The 13022-nt window shown below is 36.7% G+C and overlaps 1 protein-coding gene across 6 annotated transcripts in view; it reads right to left on the reverse strand.

The window, feature by feature from the left end:
• Nucleotides 1-13022, reverse strand: part of ATP9B (ATPase phospholipid transporting 9B (putative)) — a 157018-nt gene that overhangs the window by 8282 nt on the left and 135714 nt on the right. For all 6 annotated transcript variants that reach the window (XM_042868806.1, XM_042868805.1, XM_042868809.1 and 3 more), the window contains exons 16-25: nucleotides 9476-9637; nucleotides 7939-8031; nucleotides 6701-6784; nucleotides 5741-5911; nucleotides 5126-5224; nucleotides 2808-2897; nucleotides 2195-2339; nucleotides 1797-1861; nucleotides 1202-1357; nucleotides 993-1057 (exon numbers count right to left, since the gene is read on the reverse strand). In XM_042868806.1, coding sequence (XP_042724740.1) covers nucleotides 993-1057; nucleotides 1202-1357; nucleotides 1797-1861; nucleotides 2195-2339; nucleotides 2808-2897; nucleotides 5126-5224; nucleotides 5741-5911; nucleotides 6701-6784; nucleotides 7939-8031; nucleotides 9476-9637 — 1130 coding nt within the window. The remainder of the gene's footprint in view (nucleotides 1-992; nucleotides 1058-1201; nucleotides 1358-1796; nucleotides 1862-2194; nucleotides 2340-2807; nucleotides 2898-5125; nucleotides 5225-5740; nucleotides 5912-6700; nucleotides 6785-7938; nucleotides 8032-9475; nucleotides 9638-13022) is intronic.

The following is a 13022-nucleotide window of genomic DNA, read 5'->3' on the forward strand; positions in this document are numbered from 1 at the left end:
GTCTTGGGATTCTGAGAGCTGCCATTTGTGAGAAGAGACTTTATATGTCAAAAAAAAAAGTCTTTTTTTCCCATGCATATATCACTCCAAATTTATTGTCTGTTACAATGTGCTTCTGCATTTTGATAACAACTTCAAAGACCCTGCATTTGAACTCATCAACAGAAGATGGCATGAAAACTAAAGAAAAAACAAGCGCTGCTTTTCTGACATCACAGTAAAGCAGGAGGATGAACCAAAGTCTTAGCAGCTAAGAAAGAGGCTTTGGGTTGCATGCACACATTAGTTGTGCACTCTCAGAAGGACAGCATAACTATTTACAAGGATTTTGGAGAAGTTTACAGTTTGCAGTGTTTGGTGAAAACAGACCTTGATTTGGCTACAATTTGAGTCATTACTGTTTAAATAAAGTAAAACAAGAAGTATGAAAAGAAGCTCTTAGGACATAAGGGGCAGAGAAAAAGGACAAACATGAATCTGTGCATGTATCTCAGCTGCATGATTCTGGGAGGTGTATCTCTAAAGAAGCTTTTGCAAAAGGATCAGTGTGCTCCTAATTCTACATACATGATTCAGAAAGAAAACTAATGTACCGGACTTATTTAATGGAAATTCCATAGTAGCTTCAGCTCCATTTTTTAACAAACAATTTGTTAATGGTCACTGAGGCTTGTCTTGCAAGTTGTATAACATCTGACACTGGTTTGTCACATTTCCTCTATTGTTTTTGCTCTGAAAGTCGAAAGTATTATATGATATCTTCTAAAGCTATGCAGTTTTCTGTCTTCAGGGAACTTTCCCACCTCATATAGTGGATATAACAGCACATCCAAACTAGTTTGAGGTTTTTCTTATAGGCTCATTCCAGGTCTTGTTAGCATACCAATGATAAATGTCTAAGAAATGGGGCAGACACCAACTATAGGATACTGTTTAAAAAGTCGTTTGGATGTAATTAGTAAAAGATATTGTAACTGCTGGTGTGAACTTACCCTACCATCAGGAAACCTTGGTACAAGGGAACCGATGCAAAATAGAAGACTGATGAAAACACAGCCTACAAAAAAAGAAAATAATTACATATTTAATAAAGTTCTATATACGAAACACTACAACAAGGAAAAAAGAATACTGCATAAGATTTTTTGACATTTCAAAGAGATGTAGTGATTGTAACTGTTCTGAAAGGAGTTTTAAATACCTGCATAGTTGAAATAATAAGGCCTCGGTGCATGACAAATTGACCAAGTGCTGCTGATCTTTTGTAACTGTTTCGACCATGTACCATCAGCAGCCTACCTATGTGTTTAAACTGTGTGATAGAAAAGTCAGCTGCTAGGGAGGCTTGTTTTCCTTCCTGGAAACAAAATAAAAATATTCAAAGTATAAAACCCTGTGTAGAAAATATGCTTCAAAATTCAAAATTCGAAATCATAATTCATTTTACAAATTACAAACTTTGCTGCCGTTGCTTCAGAAATCAATTCTGCCACATGACACAAAAGACAGTTTTTTTGGTGCGTGTCATAAAAACAATACAGTTTCTATATCAAGTATGTTTAATGGCTTAGCTTGCTTCTTTCAGATAAATTAATAGATTCACAGAGATAACTATGGCATTTTCTGCTTTTCTTTATGTATTTAAAAAGAAAAAACAGAGAACACAGAAGCGGAGAACTTACAGGTTCAAAGAACAAGCATTTTCTATCATCTCACAGTATGCTTTAATTCAAAATGTTCAATTTACTACCATCTAAGAAACACGGTACACTTGACAGTGAGACTAGTAACATTACCTTGCCTTCAATTCCAATCCCGCAGTCAGCTGCTTGGATCATGCTGACATCATTTCCTCCATCACCTGAAAAATGTCACTGCAATATTCAGCTCTTCAGAGGTTTTACTCTCTTGACCTTCACAATGTTTTAAAAACTTCCTACTATAGCTTTACATTCTCACAGATAACCTATGGATTAATGATTTCAGCCATCAAGACTTTTCCCTGAGGGGGAACAAAGAAAAACACACCTTTCTGATGGTATTTTCTTCTACAGTTACATAACTACTTCAAATACTTGGTGGCTGATAAAGACATCTTTTCAGTTTTGTTTGAATTCTTTCTCAAAGGTGCTATCTACTGTGTAAACTTATTACAGATCTACCTACTGCAAAGGAAGATAGTGTCAACTGTTACCTATTGCACATGTGCGTTTTCCAGTGTGATGCTGTAGCAGTTTGACAATATGGGCTTTTTGGGTGGGAGAACATCGGCAGCACACTACGGCGGGACACTGGCAAGCCAACTCTACAAATTCATGCTCATAATATTTCAGACAAACCTAAGGGAAAAAAAGTACATGGACGTTTATGTTGAAGGTGAAATGATACAGCATGTGCTCTAACACAAAAACACAGTGTAAAGATCTCTTCTATGGGGTTTTGCTCGCATGGTATCTTTCTGTAAGAGATACCTGAGAGAGCTGCTGTCTTCCAAATGCAACCTATTACTTTAAACTGACATTCATTTCATTTAGACAGATAACATGCTTTAGATTCAAACAAAGAAACAGTACCATGGCATGCTACCATGAGATTTGGTTCATCTCATTCTGTTACTGTACAGGAGACCGGAGGAATGTGAACATGTATCACTCTGTCACTACTCAGTGAAAAACATTAGTGACTCTTACAACATGGTCAAACACTGGAAAAAGTTTAAGAGCACGAAGCCACCAATATCCTTCATGAACACATTAATTTTATGTTCATGAAGTGTAAATACTATTTGATAGAAACCAAACTCTTACCTCCAGCGAGTCCCCAGATATCACCAAGGCACAGTCATGCTTCCTCCTAAAGGCATTTAGTTCTAAGTGAGCCTCTCCTCGAGTAGTAACCTTTAATAAAAACCACTTACTCAAAAGATTTTTTTTTTTAAGAGCAAACAAAATCTAAACAACAGCACACCTCCCTAAACAAATCAAGTGTTGAGAAGTCATACCTAAAAGGCTTCAATGTTAGGATTGGATACAATCAACAAATCAACAAATGTTTTATCTTAATGCAGTACCTGGGTGGCTGCAAGTTTCTAATCCTTATGGACTAAACAAGTAATCCTCAAACTAGGAAAATGCGTGTAGTCAACCTAACTGGCTCCTCACAGAAGTAGATCAGGTCTAAAATATCACTACGATTAAAATACTTTAACTTCAAGTTGGCCCGAGTCTTTCCATCTTGGTCAAACCAAACAAAGAAACCATTCCCAAGTCAGAAAAAAACAAAAGCAGACTTTTTAAACCAATAAAACATATTCTTAGAATAGTACAAAATGCTGATATTAGTAGTTCTTTCAGTTCAGATAAGTAGACAGAATTCCAAAGACACAGAAAAATGCTCGCTGAATGGTACAGTTTAGAATAATTACATTATAGACAATTTTTAATTAAATTTTCATGACTATTGTTCCAGAGAGGCCCAGCTGTCAAATATGCAAAACAAAACCTCAAACCAAATGGTTCAAAGCTTACTAAATGGATTTTGGAAAGTTTTGAGCTAGAACACAAAGCATAAAAATTTAAAGTAAAACCAGATTTTGAAGAGACGGTTTTTTTTTCCCTTTCTTTCTTTTACCTTTATTAAACTATTCGACTTCTTGTACAGCTACCATGTAGGACAAAGTTAGAAAATAGAATGAAAGCAACAAGATTATGCCTCTAATTTCGGATCTGTCAGCACTTTAACTAAAGATTTAAAATATGCAAGTCTTAATTATTACACAGAATCAGATGGAGTCCAAAGACTTCATCCTCTGAATGGGCTCCACCACACAAAATTTGGGTTACATTAAAATGCACGTAACTGGAAGCCACCCATACATAAATCTCAATCCAGATTTTTTTTATCCCCCTTTCCTACAGTGAAAGCTGCTATTCTGCCAACTGTTAGGAACTGTTAGGGTTGCACTGGTCCCTGTAATCTTTCTGCATTACAGAGATGACAGCACTTGGCACACACTGATGAGCTTCAGCTTTCACCTGACAAGAGGCACCTTTTCTTTGTAAATATTTCCAGAACAGTATATCAATTAATTTCATTACAAAATAAGCAGGCTGAGTAAAAAGAGCATGAAAATAATACATCTTTTTTGGGAAGCCAAATTAGTAAATAATTTATTCACTAATTTGTAGGTAAAATAAAAGTGTTAAAGTGCTTGGTATCTTCTTAAATTAATCCACTAGTTCTTTCTTTGCAACAAACATAGCCACAGAAATAATGTCGTATTAATCTGTTTTCTAACCAATTTAAAACTTCGTGTATTCTAAGTTAACACAGTTTTTATGCTGATCTTATTAGCCAAGGTAATGAAAATAAAAATCTGACTCAAACTAAATAGATTTTGTTCAGGAAGACTTAATTTGTAATGTTACAATGTGGAAAGGTCAACAAAAATTGATCTGAAGTTTTATCAGAAGCATTAATAATTTAATTGCAAATAGTGGTCTGCAGGGCCTAATTTGCCATTCTGATGCTTCATAAGAAACTACATTTACATGTAAATTATATTCATACAATTATTTCTTTAGGTGCAAGTGGTTCATTTGGAGCAAACACAGACATTATGTCTGATAGCACGGCATCAAAGTTTGGAAAAATCCTTATTTTTGTTTGAGTTCAGTGGAGTTGGCACCATGTAAATAGAGCAAAAACGTATAGAGACATTCAGCTTACTTTTCTAACAATTACCTTAAGCAGTGTGCTAATAAAATGCAATATTTATTAGAAAAATATTCATGGACAAAAACTTCCAACTTGCATTTTGATTCAAACTGTGGCATCACAGCTTAATTCAAAAGTAAGTCTGCTCAAGTCTACAGAGTGCTGTCAATGGAAATGTTACAACAAGCTAGAACCATATTCCTAGAATCCTTCCTATGTCTCAGCATCTTGCAAAGACTTTTCTCCATCCAAGGGGTGACTGACAATATCCACTGTTACAAGTGTGGAGTGTAAAACGCCTCTAAAACCCATCAACTTTGTAACAAGTGGCCAATACCAATCAAATGAAGCAATACTGGTATTAGCTGTATTTTGAAGAATCCAACAGTAAAGCTGGACCTATACTTACAGGTCTGAAAATGTGAATATCCTGAGTCCTAGACACTAAGTGAGAACTTTTTGCAATGCAAGTTGCTGTCTCCAGTTTATCGCCTGTTAACATCCATATCTGCAAAAATAATGTAAAAGTTAATTCTTTTGGATATTTTTGGTCTGTTGTCCATACCTACCTAACATGTCACCCCAACCTTCATTTGATACTGCATGAGATCAGACTACCATGGAATGTATACCAACGTATGAATTTTTAACTAAAATTAATGGGCAGTTTTTACTGCAGTAACTCACACAGAAAAGAAGTGTTTGTCTTTAAACAGCTCCCATTCTGTTCTGCCTCACACAAAGTTTATGTCTCAATTTACATGAAGACAGGGGGAAATCGTGGCAACCCACTGGAGTTGAACTGCAGAGAAAACACAAAAGCTTTTCCCTATCATCCCGAATGTGCTTAGGACTCAGCATATTTCTTACTCTGGATGAACCTGAATGTACACAAGTGTAAATAATGTATTGTAAAAAAACATTTAAAAAAAAAAGCCTTCAAAAAAAGCCCCCACAAAACCAAAAATACTCTCCCTCATGTTAGTATGTGATAATCTGTATGCCACCAGTTCACATTCATTACCTTTATTCCAGCATTTCTTAGCATCTCTAGGGTTGGTCTAACATCTGCTTGCAGTTGATCTTCTACTCCAGTGAGACAAAGCAATTCCATTTCCCGCTCCAAACTCTCTACAACAGCAGCAACTTTCAGGTTTCTATCATGTATGCTTAATTTTGCTTGGTTATATCGACTCTGCGCAAACACAAAACCACTTAGACTTGGTTGTAACTCATAAAAGAAAAATAAATAAACATTTTGTCTATCAACTGGTTATAAAAAAAGGTTGTATTTAAACACCTTTGTTAGGTGTTTAAGAACAAGGTTAAAAGTGAATTCTACACATTTCTTCTGATAAGTCATCTCTAGAGAACCCTCTGAAGAACCTTTTCTGAATCAGGCATCACAGCATCTGAACAGAAACTGCCCTGGTATTTGAGAACAAGTAGGTTGCTTAGTCATACTAACATACAGAATTAACATAGAATCACAGAATCATAGAATGGCCTGGGTTGCAAAGGAGCACAATGCTCACCCAGTTCCAACCCCTGCTGTGTGCAGGTCACCAACCAGCAGCCCAGGCTGCCCAGAGCCACATCCAGCCTGGCTTTGAATGCCTGCAGGGATGGGGCATCCACAGCCTCCTTGGGCAACCTGTGCCAGTGCCTCACCACCTATGGGGGAAAAACTTCCTCCTAAGATCCAACCTAAACCTCCCTTGTCTCAGTTAATGCTGAGACATGCTGGCTTCTGGGGAAATACAATCCAGTGAGGTAATCCATTTAAACAGTATCCTGCATCTAACTTCAGAACAGTCACTGATGGATCTATAATAGCGTGCTATACTTCAAATATTGGTATTTTTAATATGAGTCATCTTCTTTATTAATAGAATAAAAAAGAGGAATGTTCCCCTTGAAGTAACTAAATAAGGCAAAATACAAGAGGTATGCTAATAATATTGATCATTTTGTCTCTCCATACCTCAAAATCTTGATACTGTTCTTCAGTCAGTGACTTCTTGGCAACAACCAGAGTACGCAGCCCTTCTCGAGCCATATTACCACACTAAACAGATCAAAAGAATAATTATGCCAACATGTAGCTGTATGCTTGTATTTCACACTATATGACTGTATGCTAACAGAGTATATCTGTAGCACATAAGCTGATGCTTCTTCAGACTGCAGATGAGTTAGGAGAAACCACAAGAAGCACAAAAAATATTCACTTCAGTTTTCCCAATCTGGTATACTACTGGCAAGATATTTTTTCCTACCTTAAAGAAAAATTGTTGTAGGTGAAAGTTTAAAAATAAAACTGTTTTTAAAGCATGCAGCAGAGCTAAATTTTTGTTTCCACAGAAATGCACTTCTTGTCAGCAAAAGGCCTGAAGATTAAAATAGCCATGGAATAGCACGTCATAATGAAAAACAAGGCTGTCCACTGCTGAACACGTATTGATTTGACCTCATAAAGCTAAATAAATTAAACAAGTATTTTACGATTAATTGTGCATCATTATCGCCAAAAGTAATTTTTATGACATTTTGCTAGGTCTTCAGGGAGTTTAATTTATTCATGTCCCTGAATAAATCAAGCTGCCCTGCAGCAGATATTGATTCATATTGCCAATACCATTATGAACATACATGGTGTAATCATTGTATTAACATATTGTCTGTATGTAGGGTCAAAATAAGATGATTGCTGGTACCTACTACAATGACACAGTGAAAAACACTAATCAGTTTTGAAGTTTGGTCAGTAGCTATTTGATATTAAATTTAACTAATATGGTAAAAAGCTATTTCAGTGTACCTCCATCACATATCAAATTTTGTAATTCATAATCATACTTCACTGCAGAATTTATAAAAGGTTATTTCAGGATAAACAGACTTATGAGAAAATACTTCTCAGAAGTAATGTGGTTTCACGTGAAAGACCAGTCAATGAAAAACAAATTTGCTTGTGTTAAGTACGAATACGTTTTGCTATGACTACTAACTTTGTTCTTCTCTACGTATTATACAAGAATATGAAAGAACTCTAAACCATTAAAACTCATTCAAGGTGTGATTAACTGAACTTGAAAAGCCATTGCATTGGCTCAGGATCTCTTAAATTTATTCCAATAACATCTGATATTTTAGTTACATTTTTTAATATATATATATATACACATACATGTCAAAAATATATTTAACTCTGTTTCTTACCTCTTCTTCTAACCAATCATTGTACTGTACAATAGTGGACATTGCAACATCTGCGCCCTTCATGTAAAATGTAATTTCTCCTGAAGACTCATCCTAAAATTTCACAGAAGAAACAGAGAAAAAGATCTGTTTATACAAACAAAAAAATTACCTACAAACAACCTGTCTTCTGAAGCAGTCAACAGAATATCATTTATAAAAGGCAAAGTAACTTGCAAAGGGTTGGACAAGTTTTACTTCATGTTTACATTTCCAGTGACTTCTCTGATTCCACAGAGATACATGTTCCCTGCTTTCCTGTATTAGAAGACCAGTTCTAACTGAAGTCAAAGCATCAGGTTCTCAGCATCCATAACATTCCTGTTCTTCCTAAATTTTAAAATGTCATTGTGATGCCCACTCTAACTACTGAAATATTTGTTTCTTTTGTGGCATTCATTCTTAATTTAAAAACAGAAAGTTTGCTCTGTATCTTTCAAGTAACTGGAAATTAACAAATAATGGTGTTATGGGTGTTACAGATATTTTAATGATTAAACATTCATTACTTAGTCAAACAATTCACACTCAGGCAAGTATTACCTAAATCAGGAGTTTGTGGTGCGTGGTCTGTTGCTGAAATAACAGATTCACCTGATCTGCAGGCTTTTCATAGTAGCTCTGAACATGTCTCTAACACACTGTTAAACAGTGTTAAATAGTGCCAACTGCATTTAATGAAACACAGACATGCCAAGTTCTCTTCAGACCCGAGCACGCATACATGCTGTCTTTAGTATGTCTGCCCAATGCTAAGGGCATGCTTGGTTTGTCATCCATTGGCAAATATGGAATGGGATGAGTCTGATAGGTAGTTAACTAGCATGTAGCACTGATCTAAACACACAGCCATGTCTGACACTGTTCTGCCTGTCTGCTTTCAGACAGGGAGAGGCAGAAATACATAACGTGTGCATGTCTTGATATTAGCAGAGATTTAAACCTTCCTTTTCATGGTGTGGTGGCTTCCTTGCATTTGAGGTTTTAATAATCATTACTGTGTCCCCACCTGGACATTTAACAGACAACTAAGCATGCATCTGTTACACTCAGACCCAGCGGTGTTTCAGCTGTGTATGCATTCCTGAAAAAGCAGCAGCAGTGTTAGCAAAGAAAGATGAATAACTGCTGCAACAGACTCCCCACACTAGTTTACCCCTTGAACAGGCAACATATTTTGCATGAGAGCATCAAATTGAAAATTGAATTAAAAACGAAGGCTTAACAGTAAATTGCAGCATCAGAGCTTAAGCACAAAGTGTTGAAATTAACATGTTTCCATGTGAGATAAGAGTTCGTCCTTTACGAGGCTCTCTGCAAAATCCCGTCAGCCTAAATTTCACACAATTGCTTGTCTAGTCTAATGTTTGCTTTCCATTTGAAAATCCTGTGAAATGTGTTCCTCGAAGGATCAAGTTTCTACTAAGAAATATCAAAACAAACATGCAGTTAAAGCAGCTTTGGAGAAATGAGAACCAACCGCCTGCCACCAAATTACCCGAACTATGATTCCCATGCGCTTGCTCTCAGAAGTGAAGGGGAATATCTGCAGAATATAGTATGTCAGAATGTGTCCACCAGGGGTCTTCAGTTGCATGGAGGTCAAATCCCTGTTAACTAGAGTAAGACCAACACTCTCTGTCCACTGCACCAGAGCAACCTAAAGAGAAAAGAAAAAAGGACTTATAATCGACCTTTCACTTTTGAAGAATGTTATCTAAATTAAGCTAAAGCCAAAGAGCTGTTAGAGTAAAACAGAATAGAACTTTTGTACTAATGACAGCACTAAGTAGAAGATGTTGGGAGTATTTACATGCAAAACTATTTCAGATCTGTAACTGATGTATACTTGGACACTGCAATCTGTGATCAATAAAGAAAGGATCTTAAAAGTCTTTAGCTTACTTTATACGTTTGCATTATTTTATTACTTTTTATGTGAACAATAATAAAATTAAGTTGCTATGTAAAATGGGATAGAAGCCCAACTTACAATTCTGCATACCATGAACGTATTTGTAAAATTTCCTTCTACAAACCCAAAAAAGCTGCATTATAGGCAGGTCACACACACAAAAGTAGTGCCTCCTATTTATTTCTAGGGAAACTACAACAGATACAAAGAGCACAATAACACCATTTGATAGAGAAAAATTCTCAGCTTCAGAACAGCATTTTTCAACAAAGCCACCACCATCAGCGGTGCATTTTCACCATCCACGAACAAGAGCCTGCATGTTGTGCTTGTAAAAACCTGCACAAGTGGAGGTGACCCACTGTCAGCATCAGCACTGCAGAAACGCAGCACCCATCACCTCACCGTGCTCACATCCACTGCTTGGTCTCCAGAAGCATTGAGCAAGCATCAATGAATGTCAGTGGGTGCTATTTTGTTCCGCAAGGAGGAATTCAGTAATACACCTTTTCTTCATGTGCACTTCCATGTCAGACAACATTTTGTCAGGCTGCCCCACTGCTGCCATCTGTTGCACGGTAAGAAAATGGAATGGACAATTGGCAGTAAAGTGCAGCCCTGGTATAATGATCACTACTAGCTACCATTACATGATATCTTAAATGCACACCTCAGTGATCCCGAATTTATTTGTTTATTTATTACATTTTGGTGCTGTTGAGCACACAGCATCTAGCTTCTACTTCCTTCTGTGCTATTTTTTAAATTAACGCATCAGATACTTCTCACCCATTCGAAAGGAAATTGCTTTGGGCAGCTTAACAAATAAATAAGTAATATTCAATTCTATTTTCATTTTCCTAAGTGTTAATCATAATTAGAAAACAGGTTTTTAAAGGAATAAAAAGGTAATTATAATGAAGATTCACATTCATTTGACTGAACCTGCTTCTGCTGTTAGTCTCAAGCACAGTGATAAAAGACAGGCAAGTAGTAAAATACTCAGGTAAGTTCAAAAGACATGATGACTAGTGCCCAGTAAGAATTTCATCCGAACTGAGTCAATAATCACCGTGTAGCTTCTAATGAAAATTTAAAATAGGGAAAAATAAGTTATACAAACCCCCAAGAAATCCCAATGGTGCTGTCTGTGTAGGCATCAACAAACACAAATATGCTGTGATGCAGTTAAAGAAGGGGAAAAGAACACACTTTAAATAGCACCATTTTTAAAGCCCCAAATCACAGGAAGCCTTTTTAGAGTTTTTTTCCTCTTCAATAAGAGTACCATATAAGCTGTAAATGATCCAATACCCTCAAGGTTAATTTTCAATTTTCACAGTGAAAGGTTACTATTACATTCTGACCTGTAAATTGCATCTTTCTCCTAATACCCTATCATCTCATTTGTGTCCCTTTACAGCTAGGACTTAGATGTTCTATGTTTGGTGACTCACATCTGTTTAATATTTCACTTATGCTTGGCTTCACCAACCATTTGAACTGGCATTTTGCAGCACAGTCATTTTCGATTCTTATACCTGGCCTAGTGAACATATTTGTTCTCTTTTAAATTGATCAGTGCAAGTACCATAGCAGAAATGGCCAGTAATTATCAAACTCAAACAACTGTCTAAAAAGTAACTGCATAAACTTGAGAGCAATGCATTAAATTTAACTCCTGACATTCAGAATTCACAGTTAGACCTTAACAGTACCCCAAACGACACAGTCAAGTCATACCATTAAATATCTGCAGATTTTACAATATGCAAATATTGAATAGATTTATTCCACAGAAGGCATGAAAATCCAAATTACTGATCTGCACAGATATGTATATACAATGGATCACTCTTTGTACCGAGTTCAGAAAAAGGATTCTCAGATAACACTCTTCTTGCGTTTTCCTCTCTACATGTATATTCCATTCTCATTCTACAAGTTTCTGAAAACTTAGATTAAAATGGTCTTGCAGTTCAGCATGCAAACATCAAGAACCCTGAGAATGGCATGCAAACACAGCAGCTGGAGCTTCTACAGCTCCTGACATATAAGATGCAGTCAGATAAAGCAACCAAAGGATGAGTAAAAAAAAACTTAGCTTGAGATGCCACCATTTTGCTTTGATAAAATACAAAACATCAACTCTGATTACAAATATTTGCTGATAACCATTCGTTTCTTAGTATGTGCAGATAAATGGATCAGAACTCCTGAGTCCCGCTTACGGACTTGTGGCCTGTGCCTCAGCTCATTAACCATGTTGGGTTCCCAGGAGGGGAAATACGAGGAGTCAGAGAACTTCTATCATCTCTAACTTGTGATTTCCTCCTTGGTAGACCCCAGCAGGCAGGAACAGTTACCCACCTCTGATGTGACAGGCTCCAAGTAACGCTTCCACATTAGGAAAGAAGGTAGCAAATATTTGCATAAAGATCTGACAAAAATACTGAGAAACATCTTGTTCAGCATTTCTTACCTCAAATCTGCCTGATCCTATGCCCATTGATGGGGTCCAGTAGCCCCTGTAGGCTGTCTCTCTCCGTTAGAAGCCACCAGACCTTAACAGCTGCCTCAGTTCACAACCCCAAATACTAAACTTTTCAACTGTCATAGCACAGATTGCCAAAATAAAATTCAGTGTCTTCCTAAGGAAACTCTCTCAATTAGTGATCAAAGCAGTATCCCTAACCTGTTTCATTTTACTCCTATCCCAGTAGGTAGAAGTAGCTTCTCTGAGTATGACCCTGTGTTCAGCTCAGTTCTCTGAGGCACATCAGAGACAAAGGGAGACTTCAGCAGCACTCTTGTTACAGACCTTGTTGGCAGCTCTGCGTGTTAATTCAATGGCTTGGGGACAATCATCCCATTTGCTTAGAAATGTTCCTCTACTGAACTAAAAGAATTCGGTTTATAAACATATTAGGCAGTTTCTAGAAAGTTATATAAAATACACAAGACTTTTAAATGACAAGGATGCAGTTACCTATCCCATCAGTGACGAAACGCAATCACCTAATAAAGGAAAATGAATAGTTAGGGACTTCATAGGCCCCATATGGAGCACAAAACAAAAATCTTTATTCCTGAAGGCTCAGGACATTCTATTTAATTAGACCATTAGTCT

This window comes from Lagopus leucura, unplaced genomic scaffold, assembly GCF_019238085.1.
Source record: "Lagopus leucura isolate 7727_CA_CO unplaced genomic scaffold, USGS_WTPT01 Super-Scaffold_100002, whole genome shotgun sequence".
Classification (NCBI taxonomy): domain Eukaryota; kingdom Metazoa; phylum Chordata; class Aves; order Galliformes; family Phasianidae; genus Lagopus; species Lagopus leucura.